Below are 27,023 nucleotides of genomic sequence, written 5' to 3'. Positions count from 1 at the left end.
TGCTTTTAAGTTTTTCACAGGCGCTTAATATAAAATAAAGAAAACACTTATACTACATTAAATGGAAATCACATGCTTTTATTGATTAAACGTAAATTATTATATTAATATTCATTTCAGAAATTCTTTATTACTTCTATAAAACAGCTCCCAAAAAGCCATTCTTTTATGGTTAGGTTTTTTTCCAAGTTTTAAATCCGCTCCTATGTCTAGGTAGTACAAAGCGTCTTTGGTGGCTGGCAACCATTTTGTTGGCAAAAGCTCAGATACAACGGGCGTTGGGTTCCTGAAATATTTATATGTTTTTAAAATTTGTGGTATTTATGTATATATACATATGTTCAGGCGAAAAATTTTTAAATTTAATATGTTATATATTTTGATAAGGATGAGTTATTTACGCTGTTAATGCTTCATGAACCGCCAATTGTCTGTCTGTTGACATATTAAGTAATATTTAAAAAAAAATATTTAACATATTGACACATTATATAATCTATGTATGTCTTGAAAATAAACTAAAAAATTATAATCAGACAAACTGATTCGTGGTCTTACCCATATTTAGCGAAGTTCGCCCACATCGTTGTCAATCTGTCAATCATTAATTGATCATCCTTCGTTACATCCCCTTCAAAAGACACGTCATAGAGATACGTCAATTCATCAGCGTGTGATGCCCCACCGCCAACCACGTTGAATCTCTTCTTAACGAAGTTTCTACTACCGTTATACGAGAACTCGTAATGATACACCTCGAGACTTTGATCGAGATATTCCTTTATAGTATCTTGTATTGGATAAACGAAATTGAAATCTGAATAAAAATCAACTAAACCCCACCTTACATTTGCACTAATTTTCTCATCGCCAATATAGAATTGCCTTACAATTCTTTCTGAGATTTTTTGATTGTTACCTTCAAAATTGAATACTTTTTTTAAATGATCATTAAACGGATCGATATGTTCAAATTCGTCTGATGTTTTATGGTAATAAACCAGAATTGATTCGGATGTTGTGTTACCGATCAAGATTGGAATGTTTTTCAATTTATTTTTAATCAAATTGGTTGCCTTATCGGATATAATTTGTTCGATATTATCAAACTTCTTTTCAATATACGGATAGATGGGTACTCCAGTTTCAACGTGAGCTTTTATAACTTGTTTTGGGTCTAAGTTCGCTAAGAAATCTATCGCTTTTTTAGCATCATCTGTTATGAAACCCAGATCGGCTGCCAGTTTAATTGGATATTCTGTATCCGATTGCTGTATAACACCTGGTCGTAATATTGTACCACTCATTTGTATAGCTTTATGGAACAGGTCTTGATCGAGCGTCAATAGTATTCCGAGAATGATAGCACCAGCGCTGTGACCACATATTGTAATATTATCGGCGTCTCCACCAAAACTTTGTATATTATCTTTGATCCATCGTATTGCTGATAATGCATCTCTCAATCCCTGATTCCCTGGTATTTCTGGGGTGTCCAGGCACATGAACCCGTATGGGCCAAGTCGGTAGTTAAACGTTACCAAAATGATGCTCTGTTTCATGAAATAACTTGGTCCATAGAAATAACGCCCACTAAAACCTATTTCAAAACGACCTCCATGCAAGTGTATTAACACTGGCAGTTTATTCGCACACTTTGGCACGTATATGTTTGCGTGAAGGCAATCTAACGTGCCTATGATTGTTTTATTGAATTCTTCAATTTGAGGACTTGCAGCTGTGTCGTTGTTTGCTTCGAATGGCGAGTCGAATGGTGGATACGGTTTTGAAAGCTGTGAATGTTAAAAAAATATTTTATAAATGTCGTTTGTCACTTTACAAAGAAATTAGGGTTGTAAATCGATGCTATTGGTCTAGTGGGTGGCTAATTATGATGTCTTGTGTTGAAATCTTATAGCCAATTAAAACTGTGTATGCGTTTCTCTGTCGACAAATTCAACAGTCCAGTTGTTTGTGTGTGTGAGTGTTTACACTCTTATATAGCACCTATCTATCTATCTGTTTTTCTGCGCATGAATTCTCTCCGTTTATATCGAATTACCATCCCCATTGTGCATGCACTATAATATGGGACATATTTTTATATATTAATCAGTTGTATATTATCTGTGGTGTACCGGTTTGAAGGGCTAGTGAGCCAATGTAACTAAAAACACAAGAGAATTTCCCAAGGTTGGTGGCACATTGGCGATGTATGCTTGTGGGCGGTGTTTATGGGCGGTTGTAACCACTTACCATCTCGTGAATGATTTCCCAGTTCGAACTTGAAAAAAAGCGATTTGTTGGTGCTTATTACCTAGAAGGGTTTTCATAACACCTAAATATATATTAACAGTTAATCTAAATGTCAACCTTACCCCAAATGGGTTGTTTTTCTCCACCATTCCATAGGGTATTCCTAAAAACATGTTGTAACTTCCATCATCAGATTTTAGACCCCTTATCACACCAACTTTGGTGTGCACTTCCGGTCGATGGCTCATTTTTAATCTGAACAAAATAAAAAAATATATATTTGTCTGTGATTGTCTTCTTTAACTTCATATGACTATTTTGAAAGTTACCAAAACAAAAACAATTTAAATTTTTGTTATGTGTTTTGTTTCGAAGAAAAACTACAAATCGAGTCTTCATTTCATTAAAGTTAGACAAGATATTTATAAAACACTGTTTTGTAAATAATAATAATAATAATAATCTGGGACATTATTCACACACGGCCATCTGATCCCAAACTAAGCAGAGCACGTACAATGGAAACCAGACAACTGATATACTACATATACTACTTTTCTTTTGTAAATACATACACAGCTAGTATATATATAATACTATATATTCCAACCACATGAGAAGTAAATACAAATAAACAATTTGACGTTGAGTTGACGCGATACCATTGGTCGAGATCTTGAATAATCTTTGCTTAACAATCTTCGACCGAATGTTTCGATTCCTTTTGCCGGAATATATTTAAAAAAAAAAAGCGCGTCATCGGCCGTCAGAGAAGAGGACTATTACTTTTTGGCGCGAAGTTTGGGTGATTCGATCGTACAATGACGTTTTCAAGGGCTATTTGTCGTTTTAGTTTGCACTTAAACTAATTAATATTTTTGTTGTTTGTTATTTGCTTAATTTAAGTTATAAAGTCATATACATATTTGTATATTTCGTTTTAAGTAAGTCATTCTCACTTCATTTCGTCATTTTCATGAAAAAATGACGTTTGAAATATCCGCTACGTTATAGTTGAAACTTTATAAATAAAATTAAAGTAGATATAAATACAGTACCGTACCGTAACAGCCTGTGAATGTCCCACTGCTGGGCTAAAGGCCTCCTCTCCTCTTTTTGAGGAGAAGGTTTGGAGCTTATTCCACCACGCTGCTCCAATGCGGGTTGGTGGAATGTGTATTCCACCAACACATGTGGCAGAATTTCAGTGAAATTAGACACATGCAGGTTTCCTCACGATGTTTTCCTTCACCGTAAAGCACGAGATGAATTATAATCACAAATTAAGCACATGAAAATTCAGTGGTGCTTGCCCGGGTTTGAACCCACGATCATCGGTTAAGATTCACATGTTCATCACACAGGGCCAAAAATTAATTCCACTTAACTATTTAATTTGTGTTTATAATTCATCTCGTGCTTGACGGTGAAGGAAAACATCGTGAGGAAACCTGCATGTGTCTAATTTCATTGAAATTCTGCCACATGTGTATTCTACCAACCCGCATTGGAGCAGCGTGGCGGAATAAGCTCCAAACCTTCTCCTCAAAATGGAGAGGAGGCCTTAGCCCAGCAGTGGGACATTAACAGGCTGTTACTGTTACTGTCTGTTACTGTTATTATAAATGCGAAAGTAACTATGTCTGCAACGCTTTAACGACTAAATGAGTGAACCGATTTTGATGAAATTTAGTTTTGAGTAAGCTTGAACCCCGAGGAAAGAAATAGGCACTTTTACTTGATGTCCCCCCTTCCCCTATCGCACGAGCTAAGACGGTTAAAAACTACTAATGTTATAGTTTATGCTTTACTAGTAAAATTAACTCAACTTACACTGGATTTCTTAAATATTTTATTTTTACTTATTAATTGAATAATACCCGCTTATCTTGAACACGAAAACACTTATAATTTAAAACACTATATAAGCGTTGAATAATATAATATTTTATCTGTATCATACTATTTTATTGTTATGAGAAATTCGTGCGTTTTTTATCTGTTTAATGTGACACATTTTGTAACATTTTATAGAATTATAAATATATATTTTTTATTGCATCAGGTAGACACTGACAGACTTGAAGCCGAGATGGCCCAGTGGTTAGAACGCGTGATTCTTAACCGATGACTGTGGGTTCAGACCCGGGCAAGCACTGAATTTTCATGTGCTTGATTTGTGTTTATAATTCATCTTGTGCTTGACGGTGAAGGAAAACATCGTGAGGAAACCTGCATGTGTCTAATTTTGTTGAAATTCTGCCACATGTGTATTCCACCAACTCGCATTGGAGCAGCGTGGTGGAATAAGCTCCAAACTGTCTCCTTAAAAGGCTGAGGAGGCGTTAGCCCAGCAGTGGGACATTAACAGGCTGTTATGAGACTCTGACGAGTCGTATATATTGGCATTGTAAGAAATATTAACAATACATTACATCTCGGTAACTAAGATGTTAATAATAATATCCTGGGACATTATTCACACACGGCCATCTGATCCCAAACTAAGCAGAGCTCGTACTATAGAAACCAGACAACTGATATACTACATATACTACTTTTCTTTTGTAAATACATACTTATATAGATAATTACACCCAGACTCAGGACAAACAGACATGTTCATGCACGCAAATTTCTGTCTTGGGTGGGAATCTAACCCTCAACCTTCAGCGTGATAGGCAAGTATCTACCAACCACGCCAACCGGCTTGTCAAAATCTCCCTTGTGCCTGTATTTACAGTCTTACTCACCCCTTAAACCGGAACGCAACAATACTAATAATTGCTGTTTGTCGGTAGACTATATGACGATACCTTTTTTTCACGCAGTGTAAACCTTCTGAAAAGTACCCAGCTCCCATGGGGTGGGGAACTGGGTTATGTGGAATCCTTACCCACTAAAACCACTGCGATGGCCGTCCTCACGGATAGGAGAGGCTGCGGGATCATGTCGATATAACGCATCCGCGGCCTCTCCCGTGCTTTGCTCTTCTCAGAGAGCAAATGTAATCTGCCCCCGCCCCCGCAATATGACGATACCCAGACGAACTTGCACAAATCTCTACTAAATAAATTAACAAAAAACATATTTCTTTTCACTCAATATTCGCTTAAGAATCACAATTATTTATTTACGAATGAATATGGTCATAAATTATAAACCATGTTAAAAAAATATCAAAAGAGGCATGTTATTTTGTACATGATTATATAAATGACTAATTTCCATCCTCGTGTTAGTGGGGAAGGGGGTGTCAGGTACCCTATGTCCTTATCTGTATCCCTGGCAACGTGTACGCAAAACGTAATTATGATCGATTGAGTAGTTCAGACGTTATAGCGTAACAAACAAACACTTTCCCATATATTTTTTTTTTTTTTTATAGAATAGGAAGGTGGACGAGCATATGGGCCACCTGATGGTAAGTGGTCACCAACGCTCTTAGACATTGGCATTGTAAGAAATGTCAACCATCGCTTACATATCCAATGCGCCACCAACCTTGGGAACTAAGATTTTATGTCCCTTGTGCCTGTAATTACACTGGCTCACTCACCCTTCAAACCGGAACACAACAATATCAAGTATTGCTGTTTTGCGGTAGAATATCTGATGAGTGGGTGGTACCTACCCAGACGAGCTTGCACAAAGCCCTACCACCAGTATATATAATATTAATTAGTTTTTCTCCGCGGATTCCTCCGCGTAGCTCCCGTTCCTGTGGGTATATCTAGCCTATGTCACTCGCTGATAAAGTAGCTTTCATCGGTGAAAGGATTTTTAAAATCGGTTTAATGGTTTAGGCTTGAAAACGTAACAAACAAACTCAAATTCGCATTTATAATATTAGGATAATGTTAAAAGAACTTGGAGTTAGTATTCGTTGAGTTTTCATACATGTACGAGAACAAATTAATTGTATATAATTATTACAAGTATATTTGTTCGATGAAAAAGAATAACTCCCGAGTTGACTTTTTTGTTTTTTTTTCGGTAGAATCTACATTCCGAACCGGTAGCTTAACATTTAATGCGATTCTGTAAAATAACCTTAAACCCTACTTACGTAATAAATGTGAAACGTTGTAACATATAACGTTGTTACAAAATACTCAAAAATGGGTTGACAGATTTGGATATAATTTTGAATAGAGCATCACATATCACATACGTTTATTCCTGTGCGCAAAACCTCAAATGGAAGCTTGTAAAGGTTTATTTAGGTTTCACGAATGACATATTGGTCATCTCAGATTTTAAATTTACTTGAATGATGATCTATATTGTTTCAGGTACGTGACCATTTCAACTGTTCAACGCTTGAGGGAGCTGAGTTAGAAGACCAAGGAGGCGATGGTACAGCACTTACTCATTGGGAGAAGAGAGTTTTTGAGGTAGGTGTCCAAAAGTTCTTAAATTCAAGTGCGTTCTTCAAGGATTCTTCTATTGAGTTCTTTTTGAATATCTATAGAATTTTTCTGAATAGCCCAATTTTTCTGCGGATTAAGATTAAGATGCTGCGCAAACATGGACACTTTTTCGTCTTGTGTCTGATGCAAGATACCTTTGTTTTTTGATCGATTTAAAAACACTTAACTTAATTTAACTATCGTTAATGTCGCATAATATCACTCTGACATTTCACGGTCGCGTTTTTCAATGACTTCTATGTATGCTTTTAAAGAATAACTCCCCACATTGATCGATCGAGAAGAAATTGACAAGTGATTCTTGCTACAGAATGAAGCGATGACGGGCACACACACACAGAACTCTGTGTTCAGTAGGGTGACGTTCGCAATGATGGAAGACACCGGCTGGTACCGCGCCGACTACACGCACGCCGCGCCCCTCGATTGGGGGAAGGGGTTGGGCTGTAACTTCGCGATGACGTCATGCAAACAGTGGCTAAACGCGCAAAGGTTCAGGTATTTCATGTTTCCTGGGGACACCTAACATAGGCTAACTATTAAAAAAATGGTGTGAGTGCTTACGAGAATTGATGTGTAAACATGTGTTTGTGTACCGATATCACGCACACATTTACGAACTTACAATAACTAATGTCCCGCTGACGTCATCTGACGCTCGGACTCTCAGTTTGGTACCGTGAACCGAGCGGTACGATGTTTACTCAGTAACAGCCTGGTAATGTCCCACTGCTGGGCTAAGGCCTCCTCTCCCTTTTGAGGTGAAGGTTTAGAGCTTATTCCACCACGCTGCTTCAATGCGGGTTGGTAGAATACACATGTGACAGAATTTCAATGAAATTAGGCACATGAAGGTTTCATCACGATGTTTTCCTTCACCGTCAAGCACGAGATGAATTGTAAACACAAATTAAGCACATGAAAATTCAGTGGTGCTTGCCCGGGTTTGAACCAGCGATCATCGGTTAAGATTCACGCGTTCAAATCACTGGGCCATTTCGGCTTTTCCAATGTTTACACATCAAAAATTATTTATTTACTAACTTATATATTTATTTTTTCTTTAAACTAACTGGTATGCTATTTTGTATGGTATATTATGGGATAATTGCTTTCGTCTAATGACTTGCTAGTACGGCCGCGGATCATTTGGTCCTGGGTTCGAAAGCTGAGCTTAGAGTTGACAGTCCGGTTGGCTTGGTTGGTCGATACTTGCCTTTCACGCCGAAGGTTGTGGGTTCGATTCCCACCCAGGACAGACATTTGTGTGCATGAACATGTCTGTTTGTCCTGAGTATGGATGTAATTATCTATATAAGTATGTATTTACAAAAGAAAAGTAGTATATGTAGTATATCAGTTGTCTGGTTTCCATAGTACAAGCTCTGCTTAATTTGGGATCAGATGGCCGTGTGTGAATAATGTCCAAGAAAACACTCATATACTACATTTACAAAATTTAACATTATATAGTTACAAAAAACTTTAAGGTTTTATGAATTATAAAACACCAAACGATAGCGCGACTTAAAATACAACTAACGCCATCTATCGACAGAAAGATAATTTATTTTTTCTTACATGCAGCGCCGAGGATAATGTTACTATCGAGTGAGTAATTGTTGTGTACATTATTGATTGCCTCGTTGATTTAGTGGATAGATTTTAATGCTTTAGAAATCGAAGTCCTGGGGTCAGACCCACGGTCAGACCAATAAAATGCTATGAGATACAAATTGTCTGAATTTTGAAAGTTAGCCATACTCGTACGTGTTGGTATTATAATTGTTGGTAGGGCTTTGTGCAAGGCCGTCTGGATAGGTAGGTGTTCATCAGCGAATGAATCAGTGTAACAGGCACGCGGGACATCATATCTTAGTTCCCAAGGTTGACGGCGCATTGGCGATTTAAGGCATGGTCAATATTTCTCGTAGTATCAATGACTATGGGTAGTGGTGGTGATCAGGTAACCCATTGGCCAGTCCGTCAACCTAATAAAAAACAAATTTATACCCTTAAAACCCTAAATTTATTATAATTGTGATCCAATCGGATTAAGCGATTGAGGGAATAGAGATCGCACTTCTGTTTACGCACACACTTGTGCACTTTTAACTTTTAGATCGTCCAATGGAGAAGTTGGAATTTGAATTCAGAATGCTCGTGTTTATTTCCACAATGACACACTCTTAGTTGTGATGGCAGTTCAAATGCAATTAACACTTAACAATGTGTTCGATAGCCTGTTACCGGACGAAATAAAAGTCACTAATTAATTCAGACGTACACATATAATCCACAACACAGTACAGTCAGGAGAACACTAACAAACATATAAAATCAATCACGGTATTCAGAACAGAAAGAATATTCGAATCGCATTAACTATAATTTAACATAGACGAGAAAACAATTATATTAAGGGCGATCGAAGTATATCACTTGTGGAGGGTAATGCAAGTAAAAAATCTTTGCCCGCTGCGACGTTCGTGAACGGCGCGTAGGCACAAGCCATCGGTACTGCTTAACAAAGCCGTCCACTCGGGTTTGCGTCGTAATAATTATTAATCGTGTGTGTGTTCTCCACACACTTTTATGGTTCAAAGTGTTTTATTTTAAATGATATTTTACAAATTTGCATGCTATGTACATATATAAATATTTTATAATCTGTTCTTATTACAAGCGATACTAATGGAACTATGGAAGAGATGTAAGTTGTTTTTTTTTTAACAGACTATATATGTCCTAAGGCCAAGGAGAATTTCTAGAAGGTTTAAAGCTTATTCCATTATACTCGCTCGAATGCACAATACAATTGTGACAGAATATATTTTGGGTGCAAAATTTTAGTGTGAATGACTTTGTTCATTTGTAATTTTTAAACGTGTAACGTACTATTTTATTAGCCGGACAAATTTCAAAAATACTCAATACCGTTAGATACGGAATGAAGACATATAAAGCAAGCAAAGTGACTGAACAGTCAACATATATTTGTCTTTTTCTGTCATCAGTTATTACACATTAGAAAGAATAAGACAGCCTTTTGTACATGTACATTTGTTAGTTAGGGGGTAAACCAAGAATCGTAATTGTTAAAATTTGTTACAACGCGTAAGAAATTTTAACGTTTTCCCTCCAACTTTTACAATAGAAATATTGTCATTCGCAATCTTCAAATGCTAGAACGAAATAAAAAATATTTATAAAAACTGAATATCTAAGGCATTTAATGTTATAGAAAAATAAAAAAACAAAAACTGTTTGTGTTTTGTGTTATTCATATAAAATTTTGAATTCCAGACGTAAAAATCCAACGCCATTTTGCGAACGCGTGAAAGGCGATCCACTTCGGACGGAGTGTTCTCCGCGGCGCACCGCCGTCGTCCTATGTAATCTCGTCCGACATGACACTATATTGCCAAGGCAATACCAGGTAAATCACATATTTATTTATTTAAAAACTTTTTGCCCATCACATTGAGTAGTATGACAAAAGGCGGACTTAAAGCCTAAAGGCATTCTCTACCAGTCAACCTTTAGGCTAAGCGGAAATTCCTGAAGGAGGTAATTAATAGTCGAAAATATACATACAAATATAACAACAACAAAGAATATATGAATAATATATACTTCTATATACATACACACACACATATTTACATTTAAACATCGAATTGATTTATTTAATTTTACTTGTAATCAACACTGTTATTGAAACGGTAGTTACATAACTACCGTTTCAATAACACGTATCTGATGATGATGTTAGCTCGAAGCATGAAGACAATAGAAGTAAATGCTTAATCAGCGGAATGTAAGTCATTGTGTCATTCCATACTTTGGGATCATATGTCCTGGGAAACGATTTGTAAAAAAGGAGAGAACATTCGACTTGAGCATAAACCTGTGTTCAGTCGTGTCACGTAATTATTATGAAATATTTTAAAATTCAAATATTATATCTTTTTTTAAAAAAAAGTCTTTCTTGCTCCCGTAAACTTGTCTCGGTTGTATATTTATTATTTATAACTAAAGTAAGTTTACTTGGTGGTAGGGCTTTGTGCAAGCTCGTCTGGGTAGGTACCACCCACTCATCAGATATTCTACCGCAAAACAGCAGTACTTGGTGTTGTTGTGTTCCGGTTTGAAGGGTGAGTGAGCCAGTGTAATTACAGGCACAATGGACATAACATCTTATGTCCCTTGTGCCTGTAATGTAATTACAAACAATCACCCTTCACAATGAAACACTAATTAAGTATTGACTAATTATTGCATGTATGTGTATATTTTTATTTCTCATTTTAATAATGTTTATTATTTGTCAACAGCATTTTGACAGACTGCCAAACGTACCGCCCGGGGACGAAGCACACTACGGTGGTTCAGTGTCATTGGCTGACTATTGCCCTTACCTGCAAGAGTTCACTTGGAAACACAAGAGCGTGCTCGTTAGAGGAAGTCGGTGCTCCTACGAGGAGAATACGCCGAGTAAGTATCTAGTAGCCTCATGAGTAGGGATGGGTATCGTTTACAGTTACTTAAAATATCAGCGCTCTCTGATGCCGTCAAGCCTTCTCCGCCATCGTTCTCCCTTGTACGTAACGTGTATGGAGTCCCTTGAGAGATTTCGTCCACGGCGACCAATTACAGTACACAAGTGTCTATTCCATCAAATAAGCTGATAGGATGGCAAATCCGACGACCGGAAAGAGTTCAAGCTCAGGACTTATAACGTGCTTTCTGAGGCACGGGTATGTACACAATCAAATTCCAGACGACTGCTACTGAGAATGAGAACCTTGGGTTCTGTGGCCCTATATCTAGTAACTAGACCAACGAGACAGTCTTATATACGTGTATACTATATACTTCAACCACATACCTTCAAGTGGCTCACTTGCCAGTCTACTTGCTATGTTTTTTTTTTAAATTAATAGACCAGCGTTTGACCGTTGACTTGCCTGATGTTAAGCATCGAGACGGTCTAGGATGTAACACGCTTGCCTATAAGAAATCTGTTTACTCTGGATTTGAAGACACCAACATTGTACCTATCAGGAAATACGGACTCAGGCAAAGCATTCCATAGTTTCGCAGTGCGAATGATGAATGTCAGAGTCAAAGCACTTCGTACGTAGGCGGGGAATTTCCACTGTGTACCTATGGTGCTTTGGTCGCGTTTGCCTGGCCGTTCGATAGTAAAAAGGGGCTGGAGGAATCAGTTCGTGTAATTCCTGAGCACAATGTATCCGATAGAAGACTGAGAGTGGTGCAACCACACGTCGATGTTCCAGACTTTGGAGCCTAGACTCGACCAATGTGTCGTCTCCTATCAGCCTTCTGGCACGCCTCTCAATCGACTCTAGAGCCTGAAGGTGGTTCTTGGCAGAGCCATCCCAAAAGTGAGAGCAGTACTCCATACATGATTATGATATGTTTCTGTATTTTGTTTCAGAATCCGATGTTAATTTCGCTTTAGAGAACTACGGACAGCATTCAAAATGTTTCGATCACAGTGATCGCGTCTGGGAACAGAAATCATGCAGACAGGTAAGAAGTTAATTGCGTTATTTTCTTATAAATAGTTTAGGGATTGATGATACGATATAATTGTGTAATTAAAGGCACAAGGTTGGTGGCGCGTTGGTGATGTAATCGATATAACATTTCTTACAATGCCAATGTCTATGGGCGTTGGTGACCACTTACCATCAGGTGGCCCATATGCTCGTTCGCCTTCCTATTCTATTAAAATATAATATTTATTTATATATACAATACGTTCCCCTTAATGCCATGGAACCGTGATGTAGACAGTGCGGTTGGTTCACCATTTCAAAGTCGCCCAGCGATGATAAGAACTATGGATGGAGCTTATGATCGCGTCAGAAATATGGTCTGATAAGCAACTAAAGTGGATGACAAAGGCCAGAGAATTAGCAAGCTGAAGGGCCAGTGGACTCATTTGCCATTTGATAGGATAGACGAGTTGTTGAGTGGATACAGCTTCTTGGCAAACGTGATACGACGTCTTCAGGTTTAGTGGAGAGAGACAGTCTGACGAAATCTGGCCGGTGACGCTTTGTAAAAAATAATAATGCCAAGTACTCACGAGAATTGATTTGTAAATAACAAATCTTACGCTGACGTCATCACGCTCGAAATTTTACGGTTACTCGACTGACGCTCGAAGTCTCAGTTAGCTTTTGAGCGCTAAGATTCTAACTCAAAAAAAAAGCCGAAGGTTCGACCCTGATTTAAGTTAATAAACATGCTTTTTTTCAGATAAGGGAGTGGCAACACTGGGGTTCAGGCTGCTATAAATACAAGTGTGAAAGTGGCCGAATACATATAATTGTAAGTAGAAATATATATGAACCGATTATTTTCTTGATAATATTTCAAAGTCGTATTTGGAAACGTTTTATATTTAATGTTGAATTTTGAATAGAAACGTTTTTGGTTTAAAGTAACATCCTGTATATGTCCCGTTGGGCGAAGGATTACGTTTATTAAGAACCAACAAGGCTGAAGGTGTGTACCCCTTCCCCACTACGCTGCTCCAATGCGGTAAATTCCTCACGACTGCCTTCAATGCTAATTACGAGACGAATTAAGCACATGAGCTTTTCAGTGTATTTTTAAATTTAAAAAAAAAAAACAATTTTTTTTACCCTCAGGTGGGCAATTACACTTATACATGCTATTTCGCTGGACAAGTCTTGCAAGTGAGGATCATACAAAAGGGCTGGTTACATAGAGGGGGCGTTGTCTGTCCCCCCTGTAGAGAGCTGTGCGCTGAAGAATTCGCCGTGAGTATATATAATAATAATAATAATAATAATAATAATATCCTGGGACATTTTTCACACACGGCCATCTGATCCCAAATTAAGCTTGTACAAAGCTCGTGCTATGGAAACCAGACAACTGATATACTACATATACTACTTTTCTTTTGTAAATACATACTTATATAGATAATTACACCCAGACTCAGGACAAACAGACATGTTCATGCACACAAATGTCTTTCCTGGGTGGGAATTAAACTCACAACCTTCGGCGTGAAAGGCAAGCATCCACCAACCACGCCAACCGGCTCGTCATATATATATGTTAACCTGCGTAAAGGTCGCTTATGATATATATCATGCTTCCCCCTTCCTTCTTAAGTCCACGCGAGCTGGTTCTCGATGTCACCGCCTAACTGTGACATCAATTCCATCGCGAACAAAGAAATTTGGCAACTCCTTTCTTTGTCGCACTTCCAAAAAATGAAATTCCTTACCAGCTCACGTGTTCCCCTCCTCTTACAACCCATGAAGAGGCATCTTGCGGGCCGGCAAGGCGAAGGCGGCTAGTGCAGAACGTTTTTCCCGTCTGTACTGGCCGTCGTCGCGTTTGGACTCTACTACCACTTACCATCCGGTGGAGTAGAGTCATTTGCCCTCCCGGCGAATATAAAAAAATAAAATATATATTGTTTTATTTTATAAGTAGGCGGACGAGCAAATGAGCCACCTGATGGTAAGTGGTCACCAACGCCCATAGACATTGGCATTGTAAGAAATGTTAACCATCATTTACATCGCCAATGCGCCACCAATCTTGGGAACTAAGATGTTATGCCCCTTGCGCATGTAATTACACTGGCTCACTCACCCTTCACATCGGAACACAACAATACCGAATACTGTTATTTTGGTATAACATGATAAGTGGGTAGCACCTATCCAGATGAGCTTGCACAAAGCCCTACCACCAGTAAAGTGAATTAATTAAAAATATATCTTACAATCATATAAATAAGGTGTCGATCCTTCTAAAATAAGACATGGCTGACTTTCCTCGTCCGTTTTGTCGCTTCCTTCTATCGCCGCGCGCATATGAATGTGTTAAAATCTTTTAAAAGTACTAAATACTTTTAAAAAACTAATATATAAATGGATTAACAGCACGCCATCAGTTTTTGTTTACCATTATTGGTTCGCGGCTTCCGGTTACAATGTAATGATAATGAACAGAATGCTGTTCAATTTTTAATGTTACCATAAAGAAAAACTCTTTTATTATCTATATAATTTTGTACAGTATACGCTTAAATATTATTAAAAATATATTTATGTTCATATTTGATTTTTTTTTCTTTTCAGTCTCGCAAAGAATATTGCAAAGGGGGCGAAGAGGCCCCCCCACCGAATTTATACCCGAACGACGTGTTAGCGTGTAAAGCGCCTGCAATAGAAACCACCGCTAGTTTACTCGCAACCGCCATTTTATGTACATTATCAAACTTGATGTGACAGAATGTCAAATGAGAAATGTGTTTTGAGTGAAACAGACTGAAAAGAAATCTAATAATATAAACAAATAAGGATCACGTTTTCATAATGTTATAGGTTATAAAATGACACTTTAAAACGATGACACGTGACGTAAAAATCATTTTGACATTGACATGTGTCGCTGTCAAAAAATTGACACTGACACATGACAATTGATTGCGAGAAAACTATGTTTAATATTATAACTCTGTAAGATTAAACAGTAATTTAGCTCGAGGGAAAAATCTTTCGTCTTAATTAAGTTTATCGATCAATTGTTTTCTTTGAAAGATCTAATCGCAATACGAAATATAATTCTTTAGGATATATATCGAATATACATAACGTTCATATTTGTGACTTAAGACGTACGACGTAATGAAATAATAATTTATTGATTTCGGAATTAGCCAAAGACCATCCGATCAATGTCTTCTAATAAATTATTACGATGAAAAGAAAATCTCGAACTGTGGACGCTTTTTTAGTGTTTACATACTTAAAATCATATTCATAGTATATTTTTTCGCTTATATCATCGCAAACCAAATTTGTAGATAAGCACAGCCTCGGTACTAAAATGATAGCTTAGTAGTAGCTCCCCCTATCTGTGCAAGATGTGAAACTCAAGCTGGATTTTAAAAAACGAATAAATAAATTGATACAACAACGTACGGTACTAGGCGATACTTGTATTTTTTTTTTTTGACATATTTTGTCAACCATAGATCCAACCTTTATGCTTATATTACAATTAATTTAATCTTCAATCATAAGACGTATATAATACTAGATTAATTTATCTTAATAAATTGTGATACATAAGAAATAGAAGACCCTTATATGTATTTGTAAGAGTAAATAAATGAGACCAACATTATTACTAAACAGGGTTGGATAAATAATTAAAATGGCCGCACGTCGATTAAAGGCCTCTAACACCGATACCAACTCCAATCGAAGGAGTTAAGATAAACAAACCTTATATTTAAGTATTCCATGCGATTTACTAATAGACTTGCCATATACACTACAAACAGTTCCCGATTGATATATATTTATTTATAATAAAACACTTCGTCCGATTGCAACTTCGCCGACATTTAAAATCAACCACAGATTATACAAGATCTCGACCAATGGTACCGCGTCAATTAAATGTCAAAGTAGTTTGTTTATCTTTACTCCTCTTAACGTTGGAATATATTAATTAAAATACATTTTTAATAGATTGAGAGATTATTTAACAATAATTAAAAATTATCTGCATATCTAGCGGTCGGTTTCTAAACGACTTATCGACGTTTAAACGACAGCGCAGGAACATTTTCGATTCCGATTTCGTTTATGCTGCGTGTTAAATATGTCAATTTAATGTGAGTCAGCCAGTTTATTTACAGGCACTAGGAACGCGTCTTAGACGCTAAGATTTATATATTTACCCCTCCAATTAAATGTACAGCTTGTGCTAGGGATGGGGCAATAGCCTAAGAACCTCTGTCGTTAACATCGCTAGGTTCGTAAACCATTGCACTATTGACGCTTTTGAAACGCCAATGTTTATGGAAATGTCAATGATAATAACTTGTCAGCCTGCCATCCTGTTGCAGATAAAAAATATAATAATACTGATAAGATTAATTGGAGACTTGAATTTTAAAGACTAAATCCGACCCTGTAGCTAGATTTTGTACGTTGAACTAATTTTAATTATAATTAATAATAATATCTTAACGCGGTAAGCAGACTGTTTATACACGTCCTATTTTTTTTAATACCGTGATTTGAAGAGCATTGTGGTTGGAGCGTAAGAGCGGACCATTTAATTTTTTTTTATTATATTTGATGTGAGAAGAGGTCATTTGGTCCCCAATTAAGAATTGTGATTTTGAGGGCTATGTTTAATATTCAAAGATGGTCTGGTCCGTTTAAAATATCGATATTATAGTTCATTTAAATATATATTTTACAAAGCAATATAACATGTATATCCTATTCCAATCGAAGGAGTAAAAATAAACAAACCTTGCATTTACATATTCCATGCGATTTCCAAATATCTCTGCTATATACACTACAAACATTTCTCGATAAATATAATTTTCGCTTTAATTCTACAAAATTTCTGATAAAAACTTCGTAGACATTCAAAATATCATTATTTCCATCCATAATGAACACCACAGATTATACAATACCTCGACCAATAATATCTCGTCGATTCAAGGTCAATGTTTGTGGTCAATGTCTTTACTCTTTATGTGGTTGGAATAGCAGATGTATATATATATATATATATATATATATATATATATACCAACGAAGAATTTTCGAAAATTCTATTTTGGTTTATCACTTATAATATAACTAAAATAGAATTTTCGTGTTTTGATGTCGTAAAAAATATTTTTTAATGAGCTGTAATTTTTTAGTCTGTATTTCTAATAATATGATTATTAATTTAATACTTAAATGCCATACATTTAATTTATTTTCTTATGATAGTAAAAATATTATTTTACATTCAAAAACTCTTTCGTTAGAAGTGCGTACTTATAGTGAAAATTGACTTAATTTTTTTTTTTTTGCTTCTGTCAATTTGACAATTAGTAACTGGCCGATGAGAGAATTTGTTGTTGACAGTTCGAATGTAAGATGTTTGAAGTGACGAAAAATTTACTATAAAATCATTACTATAGTAAAATTGACTTACTAGCAATTAATATAATTAAATATAAATTGTAAGCTTGCAATACTTTTTTTTAATTCGTTTTGTCGTTACCAATTACGACAGACGTCACACTAATAATAATCTTATGATATACAATTTTGATGAGTGCATTATTGAAATGTTATTATTATAACGGTCAATGTCGCATATCACCTCATCTGAGGTTTTACGACTGTCTTCTGCGGTGTTTAGAGTTTGTTCTTACCGAATAGCCCTAGGAACACATTCTCTCAACGATCGGACTTTATGTATAAAGGAGACCCAATATGTATATCTTTATTCTTTTGTAAATAATATGATTTAAAAATGGTGCTTTGTTGCTTTAATTATAATTTATTATCAATCCAATTGTGAAATTATTATTATATTATTTAATCTGCGTCAATAATTTTATTATAATTTAAGTTTCGAAAGATGTAACATTAATATTGCAAATTGTACTGATATTTTAAATATATTTTAAATACTTAATATGGTTTTTTATTTTTTTATAATTCCGTATAATTATCCTGCGTTGTTGGCCGACTGGCTAAGTATAAGGCTACAGATCTTGAGGTCGTGGGTTCAAACTTCTGGTCGTGACATTAAAATGTAAAACAATCAGAAAAAAAACCCACAAGTGTGTACAGGCCAGTTCTACATCACGTGAAAGAATTGCTTTCCAAGGTACGTTATTCCGGGTATTATTCACGCACGGCTGACGACCGTGGACAATCACGCACCGCTTCAGGGAACTTTCAAAAGCGTATCTGATTCGAAGCTATTTTGTCATTCCAAAATGCAAAACGCATCGCTTTACTTGCGGCTCTTGTTGTGATATTAGGGTTTGTACACAAAACTGCGATGCGACGCGATGCGAATTCGCAACGCAGAAAATTACGACACGAATTGCTGCGATGCGATTTCGTGCGGCAAGGCGTCTCCCAGGGTGACCATTCCTTCGACGACCGTTAACCGTACTAAACGTATTTTGAATTGAAAACTAGGTCGTGACATGGATCGTAAAAAGAAGTGTGCACTTTTATTATTGCTTAGGAGATACAGGAAAAAGAAACAAAGAAGATTTTGGGTTCATCCATTTATTACTATTATGAATCCCGATGGAAACTATTTTCTTCAAAAATATAAAGCTTTGAAAACCGACGAAAAAAAATTTTTGGAGTATTTTAGAATGAGCATATCTTCATTCGAAGAGCTTTTCGTCTTGCCCACACGCTGTCCCTGAGCGAACTAAAATGGCGTCAACAAGTGTGACGCAACATCGCAGGAATGCGCTATGCGAATCAATTCGCAAGTTCTTGCGATGCGTAGAGGGAGCTCGCAGATTTTTGCGATGCGACGTCGCATCGCAGTTTTGTGTACAAGCCCTTAAGTAATATTAATTAGTTTTTTGAGTAGGTACGCGTCTGTGTTTATACGCACGATCTGGAATTGCAACGCACGAGCTCGCACCGCACCTTTGAAGTTACCGACTCGCGTCGGATCCTACGCACTGCTACGGACCTACCTGACCTTCAGTCTATATTCTTCCTGTGCGACGGTGCGTACTAAGCGTCCGTCCATAATATCACGGACCATAGGAAGCCAACGGATTAGACCGACTTGACAAATGTTGACTACCGAGCAGATTCCTGATTATAACCGCTCATAGACAGGCAGGTCGGACACCACCCAGACCATCGGACACCAACCTAGGATTCTTGAAATTTTCAAATTCAAATTGTTTATTTACAAAGTTCAATTCAAGTAGGTTCATTTTTGATGTTACAATGGTTAAAATCCTGCCACAACAACCATAAGATGGTATGCAAATGTCATATATATGTCTATGGTATAATAAATTACATATGGTATAATAATTTTTTCACAATCTACCTCTAAATTATGATATTACATTACATTTTTATACACAATTTAGCAAAAATAATGACAGAAAACAAACATCATTGATAGAAAAAAAAAACAATTTGAATACATGTTTAAAAAAAATTACATAAATATTATATACATATTAAATCATTTTTTTAATTGTCACCAGCTATCCAATAAAAACCTAATTATTCATTCATACAAAACATTCTTATATTTTAAATATTCATTTATAGAGTAATTTTTTTATATATTAACCATTTTTTAAGTTTAGACCTTAATAACCTCAATGGTAACACCCTTTAGGTTTTTTGGTATATTATTAAAAATTTTGATGCACATTTGATGTAGTTTTTTTTAAAAAAAAAGAGCACAGTGGCAAGGTGGTATCATTAACCTAGTAGGATCTCTTAATCCAAGCCTGCTTCTATCATCTGCTTTTTCGAATAAAGTTTGATATTTTTTTACAAACATGTGTCATCATTAACATCCATTATGTACAATCCGGCTATTCTTAAGATTTTGTTAACTTTAAAAATTGGTCTACATGAGTCTGAAGGTTGAACACCAAAAATAGCCCGTATACACTTTTTCTGACAGATAAACGCATTATTAAAATTAGTAGAATTACTTCATAAAATTAAGCCATAATTTAATAAAGAAACCATATTTTCATAATATACAGTGAGAGCAGCATCTTTGCCAACAGTACGTTGAGGTTTGCGAAGAGCATATATAAACTTATTTATTCTAGAAGTAAGCCTCCTTAAACCCATGTTATAAAGATATTGGGATAAAATCATAGACAATTTGGTACTTTTTAAAGAGTTGACATATTCCTAGCAGCGTAGACATCACGACTATATACATTTAATACTGTATATTTTTTATTTTTTTATAGTATAGGTAGGCGGACGAGCATATAGGTCACCTGATGGTAAGTGGTCACCAACGACATTGGCATTGTAAGAAATGTTAATCATCGCTTACATCGCCAATGCGCCACCAACCTTGAGAACTAAGAATGTCCCTTGTGCCTGTATATTATATACATATATTATATAATATATTTTGTATATTACACTGGCTCACCTTTCAAACCGGAACACAACAATAGCAAGTATTGCTGTTTTGCGGTATAATATCTGATGAGTGGATGGTACCCAACCCAGACGAGCTTACACAAACCCCTGTCACCAGTAAAATCTTTTTTATTATTATTTAAACCACAAACTCAAAAACATCCTTCGTTTTAATTAGACATAATTGGTATAATGTACTTCGTCTGCGTTTAATTAATTACATTACAATCGTGACAAATCAATTATTTGCGATTTTCATTTTTAATTCGTTAATATTCTTTATGAGTAATAGATAATGGTGGGAAAAGTCGTTATTTTTGCCATCCTGTTTATAATAGGAAGCATTTATTGTGGATATGATTACTCGTGTGACTATAAATTTGGTAAATATATATATAATAAACGGAATAAACCACAAGCGGTCTTGTGATACGCTATTTTGATACGTGTATCCTGAAGTTTAAGTGTTACAATTTATTATTATAGTCAATGTCGCATAACACTTTTTGACATTTAACTATCTTCTGCAGTTAGTTTTGAATGTGTTCTCGCAGATTTCTTCTAAATTTTCGTCAGTACGGCACGACGAGATAGTAAGAGACTGTGCAAAAGAGACAATTATATAAACAGATTTTGAGTGATCTCTCTCTAACAATATTATAATTGTAAATAGACCAGTCTAGTTAAGGATCAACCTCGTATTGAGAGAATATGGTAGATAAGAGTATTCACCTAAATTTTGCCACGCACAAAAATTATGGTGTCTTCAAAGTCAAAGGTCACAAAAATCGGTATTTCGCGATTATCTCAGTTTCTACCTTTTTATGCTTAACTAACTGGACTATTATTACATTGTATTGTATTAAATTATTTAAATGTGTCTAATAATTAATAAGCTTAGTTCTCATCCCCACGTGCGAGTTTATCGCGATGGTCTGGCCGTGCCATTAAATTAAATTCATATAATTAAATAAGTGGGGGGAGTGCTTAGGAAAAGCCCGTGGGTAGGTGCTACCCACTCATCAGATAAATAGCAATACTTATGGTATATGATACAAGGTATATGACATCTTAGTTTCGGTGGAACATTGGCGATGTAAGAAACGGTTAATACTTCTTAGACTACCATTGGTGGCGTTGGTGACTCGTTACCACTAGATAGCTCATTCGTCTGCTAACTATTTCATATTGTAATTGTACTCAACGATGCCTTTTTCTCATTAATATATTCATTTAGGTGACTCATCTTGGGACTACGCTCAAGTATTTTACAACAAGACACACATCGTTCCAGCTGGTATCAAATCGTATAAAATTGATTTATCGGTATGTAAATAATTATATAATATAATATATATACAAATCAATAAATAAAAAGATCATCCTACTTAGTATGCTGGCTTGAGAGTGAGTGAGCCAGTGAAACTACAGGCATGAGGGACATGACATTTTAGATCTCATTGTTGCGTTGGTGATGTAAGATGTGGTTAATATTTCTTACACAGCTGTGGTGATCATTTACAATCAGGTGCCTCATTTATGCATCCGTCGATTATATAAAAAAATGATAAGTTATATCACAAAAATTAGTAACATATAAACATACTATATATATTATGTCCGTTCTAAAATTATAAGCGAACCAGTGTGATCCCGCGGCACACGCCCGCGGGTTGGGTTCAGGTGTTAGGTACCGTGTTTTTCGTTCCTAACAACGTGCAAGAAAAAAATCATGATCGACTCATTAATTAATGAATTAGTAAATTGTGCAGAGTTTAGTGGTTTATTTTACAAAATTTGTTACTAAAAAATGTTTGTTATCAATCAAATATTTAGAAATAAATTCAATTTATATAAGAGGAAAAAAGGAATAAGACTGCATAACTGAGTACGAATTTATTCTACGGTTAAGAAGCCATTCTTAAAAATAAGCCACGCGTCCAGTCTCTTTAGTTGTGACTTATTTAGCAAGATATTGCACATTTCATGTGGCCCTGGTATTTAGGAGTACTGAAACGCTTTAACTTACTGCGTACACCAGATAATCCGAACTCCGATTCCAACTTACTTAATCGGGGGTGGTGCTATCGATTATTGTATGTTTTATAAGCAGTAAAAGGGATCATAAATACAAATAAATAGTAAAAAGACAAAAATTACAATAATAATATACTACAGCTTTTACATATTATAAATTAGATTAAATTGATTCCAAATAAATTATAATACCAAATTAAACTAAAATTATTTAAATCAAATCCAAATTAATCAAATCAAAAAAAAATTTGAATTAAATCAAATCAATTCAAATTCATACTAATCAAAAGAATCAATCACATTAATTTTTATTAAATTAGACTAATTCAAATATATAAAATAAAATTAAATTAAATCACATTAAATTAAATTAAATTCCATTAAATTAAATCAAAAATAAATTTAAATTAAACAATGTCATGAATTAAAAAATGAAATATATAAAGCTGTGTTTTTTAATTAATTTTTGTTAACTTTTATTTGTCTTTGTGGAAAAGCAAGGTATCCTAATACGGGTATAAACCTTATACAACCTTGCAATTAGTTCGGCTTAATTGTTATCAGTAAAACATTTTTTTATTTTAATTTTTCATTAATACGTGAACGCGTTTCAAACTATTTCGTATTACTAACAATATAACGATTCTTTTTTTTTCAGAAAAACAGCCTAATTATATGTTTTGTATGCGTCAACATAACCGATATTGCACCGAATCAAGCGGCTGTGTCTTTCGTGAGCTTATTTAAATCGATTACGATCGATTTCAGCGATGTATATAAACATCGCGACATTAAAGTAGATGTCTTAGCGATGGATCACGGTTACAGAAGAAACGTAGGAGGATATTTAATATAGCGACGTTTTGCAAAACTTGTATAAGCCAATAGAAAATAAAAATTAAAAAAATATTTTTTGACATTTAAACTGACAGAATTTTTTTTTATCAATAAAATATTTCCTCTTGGAAAAGACAAAAATCTTTCGTCATACAGCCTTAATAGTTTAACCTAAATGAGTTTTTTTTCAGTTGTCTTATTTGAAAATGAATTGCAAATTAATGGTATTGTTATTTTGATATACCTATTCATTTTATTGAAACTACAATTATTTCTAATCAATAATTGCTTAGGCGGAATCCATTTTACATCACTATCGAGCGTAGTTTTGTTATCAAATTTATATAATGTATTATTTTAAAAGCTTAAACAAGCTAAATAAAATTACATATATTTAAGGTTTGAAACTCAAAATCTGTAGAAGAAATGTTATTGACGGAACCGCTATGAATCTGCAAATAATAATAATGTCCTCCAGATCGATTTCGGCCACGTTGGCCAATCTCAAGAGAGATTAACCAACTGCGCAGGAGATATTATAGTGCACAAGCTGTACGGAAATACAGATGCACTCTCTCTTCCCTCACTCTCATAATCCGATGAGACGGCAATCCGACACGACCGAAAAGAGTTTAGTCGCAGGACCAACGGCTTTACGTGCTTTTCGAGGCACGGGACTTTACACACTTCCAACTTCCAGACTCCGGGATGCTACTGAGAATTTTCTGATAGAAAAACCCAATAACTTTTTATTAGCCCGACCTGGAAATTGAACCCAGTGCCTCCGGGTCTGCGGCCTTACATCAAGCCACTAGACTAACGAGGCAGTCAGAATCTAGAAATATACATTGTATGTAATAAATATGCTTACCTAAATGTAAAACAATATATTTATGAAAATATAAACATATATTAACGTGCTCTGGACAAGAATTCGATCTCCAAAACAAGCAACGAGAAGATCGCTAAAAGATTACAATTCACTAGGTGGCCTTACTACCAAGCAAGCAAGCCCGTCTATGTAGCTAGCACCCACTCACCGCTGCCAACATGCACTTGTTAGGGAACACAAACCGACCCCGCTGGCGGGGTCGACGACCCTCTTACGTTACGTCCCGTCAACGCTTAGGCGTATGACGGCGCTTATAATGCACACGTCCCTCCCTCCCGATTTCAATGGAGTCCTAAGCCGAGGTCCGGCCTCACAGGAGGCACCCTTAGGACGTCCGTCTCTCTTGAGCCTTGTGTGGCTCCCAACATCCGGCTGAGTTCAACTCGCCCATCCCGCCCGGTGATGCTGTGAGGCCAGTAAGGCCAACAGTATTACACAATCCGAAAAAAAAGGTAGCACCCATCAGATATTCTACCGCTAAACAGCAATAGTATTGTTGCGTTCCGGCTTGAAAAGCGAATGAGCCAGTGTAACTACATGCACAAGTGACATAACATGTCACAGTGACATGCCGAAACGGACCGGCAAATTTACGAGTTTCACTAACGCGTTCATAAACCAAGGATACATTTCCTCCTTTCTAACATCAGTCAGTTTTTTTTTTTAAATAGAATCCCAATAAATTCACACAGCGAATCGAAATCCGAGATAACCACAGACATACATTCCAATCACTTAACAAAAAATACATTAAGCACATAATTAAATATTAATGTGCACATTGGATATAATCATTAATTCAATAATAAAATTATAAAACCATTATTAATTTAATGCAATTTGAATAATTACATTTCGATTGAATATTCATGAATTGAAAGTGTTTCATTATGATTTGTTTGAAGAAAATTCTTTATATTTTTATTATTGGTACGTATAGTAATCAATTCCTCCCAATATAATCATGATTCGAAATAAAACGGTTATCCGGTAACTATTCGTTATCTAACCTTGATTGACCGGCCGGATATTAAAAAAACTACAACTTTTTTTTAAATAAACGACAAGAATTTTTTTTATATAAATAATTTAATAAATTGCTTGCTGCGGTCTCCTTTAATTGAAGAAGCACACATACTTTAAAATATTATTCCACGATGTAATGTACTCGTAAGTGTGTATGCTTTGTTGGAGATCCTTAATAAATAAATAAATAATAACAACATATATATATATATATTGATAGAAATTAAACAAGGGCAATATATATAGAAACAAGTTGTTTGATTAATATAGAACTTATTTTATAGACTCAAAACCGTAATCTAAAAATAATATTATAAAAGCAAAGGTAAATAAATCTGTCTGTCTGTCTGTTGCGCTTCCAAGGCTTGGCCACAACCGACACTTTTTTAAATTATAAAGTTATAAGAGCCTTTTTACAGGCACAGCGCTGTTGAATGAAGGCGGCACCTACGTTCTTGTTCAAGTAAGGAAGGGCGACAACAAACCAAACGGCGACACTCTCATACATAAAGTTGTACCATCCGACAAATTCGATGAAATCGCAGACACGGCGCGAAAACAGTTTAAAAACTTCAAGCAATTTAAAATAAAAAGTAAACCAAACCACAGGGAACTTGAAAGTATTGTCTTTGCCATAAAAACAGAGGATTATGCAAATGGCGACCGGCGTAAAGATGGCGACGATACAGAAATAGCGGGAAATGTAGTTTCGGGATTGCTGAATAAAGTTATGGGACTATTTGAGAAGCCGGATGACAATGATTTACCGAATTACAGAGCGAAATTGAAAAAATACAATATAAGTTAGTAGTTATCTCGTTTATTCTATTGGGGTATGATTTGTGCAAAATATTTTTTTATTTACCAGTTCTATAGTGTTCTGCCTCATTGGACTAGTGGATAAGACGGCAGGTTTTGCGTTCAAATCCCGATAAGAAAGTTTTTATGTCGAAAATTCTCACTAGCAGCCCGGAGTCTGAAAGATGGAAGTGTGTAGTGTACACACTTCCTACTTCCAACTTCGGAAAGCACGTAAAGCCGTTGATCCTGCGTCTGATATCTTTCCGGTCTCGTCGGGTTGCCGTCCCATCGAATTATGACAATGAAGGCATAGAAAGTGCACCTGTGTTTGCAACTATCATAAGTGTACTATCAACAAGACCATCTCGGTTTTTTATACGACCTTAGGCACTATATCTAAGCCTCTTGGCTATTTTGTACTAAAAAAAAACTTTTCAGAACCAGAAGTCGTTCAATTCAAGAACAATAACGGTAAACTATCAATGATGTACGAAATCGATACAAAATCAATTTTACGTACAATCAAAGAAGTCCTTTCTTCGAAAATTTTAAAAATGTACACAGATAACTTAGTAAATAAAGCTGCTGTTATATATCGCACTTTCAAAGAAGAAGTGGACCAAGAATAATTGAATTAAATTTAATTAAATCTTAAATCATTTTATTTTAAAAACATATATACTATTAAAAAAAGATGAACTGCCGTCATCTATGACAAAATAT

At 35.6% G+C, this 27,023-nt stretch overlaps 4 protein-coding genes across 8 annotated transcripts in view; 3 read left to right on the top strand and 1 right to left on the bottom strand.

The window, feature by feature from the left end:
* The window catches only part of LOC126779918 (leishmanolysin-like peptidase), a 91,852-nt gene extending 73,625 nt beyond the window's left edge, over positions 1-18,227 (top strand). Inside the window, exons 11-20 of one of the 3 annotated variants that reach the window (XM_050504104.1) lie at positions 6,552-6,653; positions 7,000-7,187; positions 8,277-8,300; positions 9,376-9,402; positions 9,996-10,128; positions 11,027-11,186; positions 12,154-12,248; positions 12,984-13,055; positions 13,379-13,510; positions 14,855-18,227. In XM_050504104.1, the coding sequence (XP_050360061.1) occupies positions 6,552-6,653; positions 7,000-7,187; positions 8,277-8,300; positions 9,376-9,402; positions 9,996-10,128; positions 11,027-11,186; positions 12,154-12,248; positions 12,984-13,055; positions 13,379-13,510; positions 14,855-15,004 (1,083 nt within the window). In that variant the 3' untranslated portion in view covers positions 15,005-18,227. The remainder of the gene's footprint in view (positions 1-6,551; positions 6,654-6,999; positions 7,188-8,276; positions 8,301-9,375; positions 9,403-9,995; positions 10,129-11,026; positions 11,187-12,153; positions 12,249-12,983; positions 13,056-13,378; positions 13,511-14,854) is intronic. The other 2 variants (XM_050504106.1, XM_050504105.1) reach the window with 2 other exon arrangements.
* On the bottom strand, positions 84-20,857 carry LOC126779970 (esterase FE4-like). 3 transcript variants are annotated; one of them, XM_050504198.1, is made up of 5 exons: positions 6,326-6,413; positions 5,153-5,322; positions 2,379-2,511; positions 559-1,793; positions 84-286 (listed from the first exon to the last, which is right to left on the bottom strand). In XM_050504198.1, exons 3-5 carry the CDS (start codon positions 2,502-2,504, stop codon positions 112-114), a joined length of 1,536 nt encoding a protein of 511 aa, XP_050360155.1. In that variant the 5' UTR covers positions 2,505-2,511; positions 5,153-5,322; positions 6,326-6,413; the 3' UTR covers positions 84-111. The 3 variants fall into 3 exon arrangements, with proteins under 3 accessions (XP_050360155.1, XP_050360156.1, XP_050360157.1); XM_050504199.1 differs by lacking the exons at positions 5,153-5,322; positions 6,326-6,413 and adding an exon at positions 20,718-20,857; XM_050504200.1 differs by lacking the exons at positions 5,153-5,322; positions 6,326-6,413 and adding an exon at positions 8,271-8,507.
* A 103-nt stretch (positions 20,858-20,960) lies between these two features.
* On the top strand, positions 20,961-23,669 carry LOC126780157 (uncharacterized). The gene is made up of 3 exons (XM_050504429.1): positions 20,961-21,090; positions 21,945-22,033; positions 23,403-23,669. Exons 1-3 carry the CDS (start codon positions 21,003-21,005, stop codon positions 23,598-23,600), a joined length of 375 nt encoding a protein of 124 aa, XP_050360386.1. The 5' UTR covers positions 20,961-21,002; the 3' UTR covers positions 23,601-23,669.
* Positions 23,670-25,313: 1,644 nt separating this feature from the next.
* On the top strand, positions 25,314-26,975 carry LOC126780117 (uncharacterized). The gene is made up of 3 exons (XM_050504383.1): positions 25,314-25,403; positions 25,919-26,302; positions 26,739-26,975. The coding sequence occupies exons 1-3, from the start codon at positions 25,364-25,366 to the stop codon at positions 26,927-26,929; spliced, it is 615 nt and encodes a 204-aa protein (XP_050360340.1). The 5' UTR covers positions 25,314-25,363; the 3' UTR covers positions 26,930-26,975.
* Positions 26,976-27,023: the final 48 nt, after the last annotated feature.

This window comes from Nymphalis io, chromosome 30, assembly GCF_905147045.1.
Source record: "Nymphalis io chromosome 30, ilAglIoxx1.1, whole genome shotgun sequence".
NCBI lineage: Eukaryota > Metazoa > Arthropoda > Insecta > Lepidoptera > Nymphalidae > Nymphalis > Nymphalis io.
Note: the sequence above shows the minus strand (reverse complement) of the source record. Positions and strands in the feature narration are given on the sequence as shown.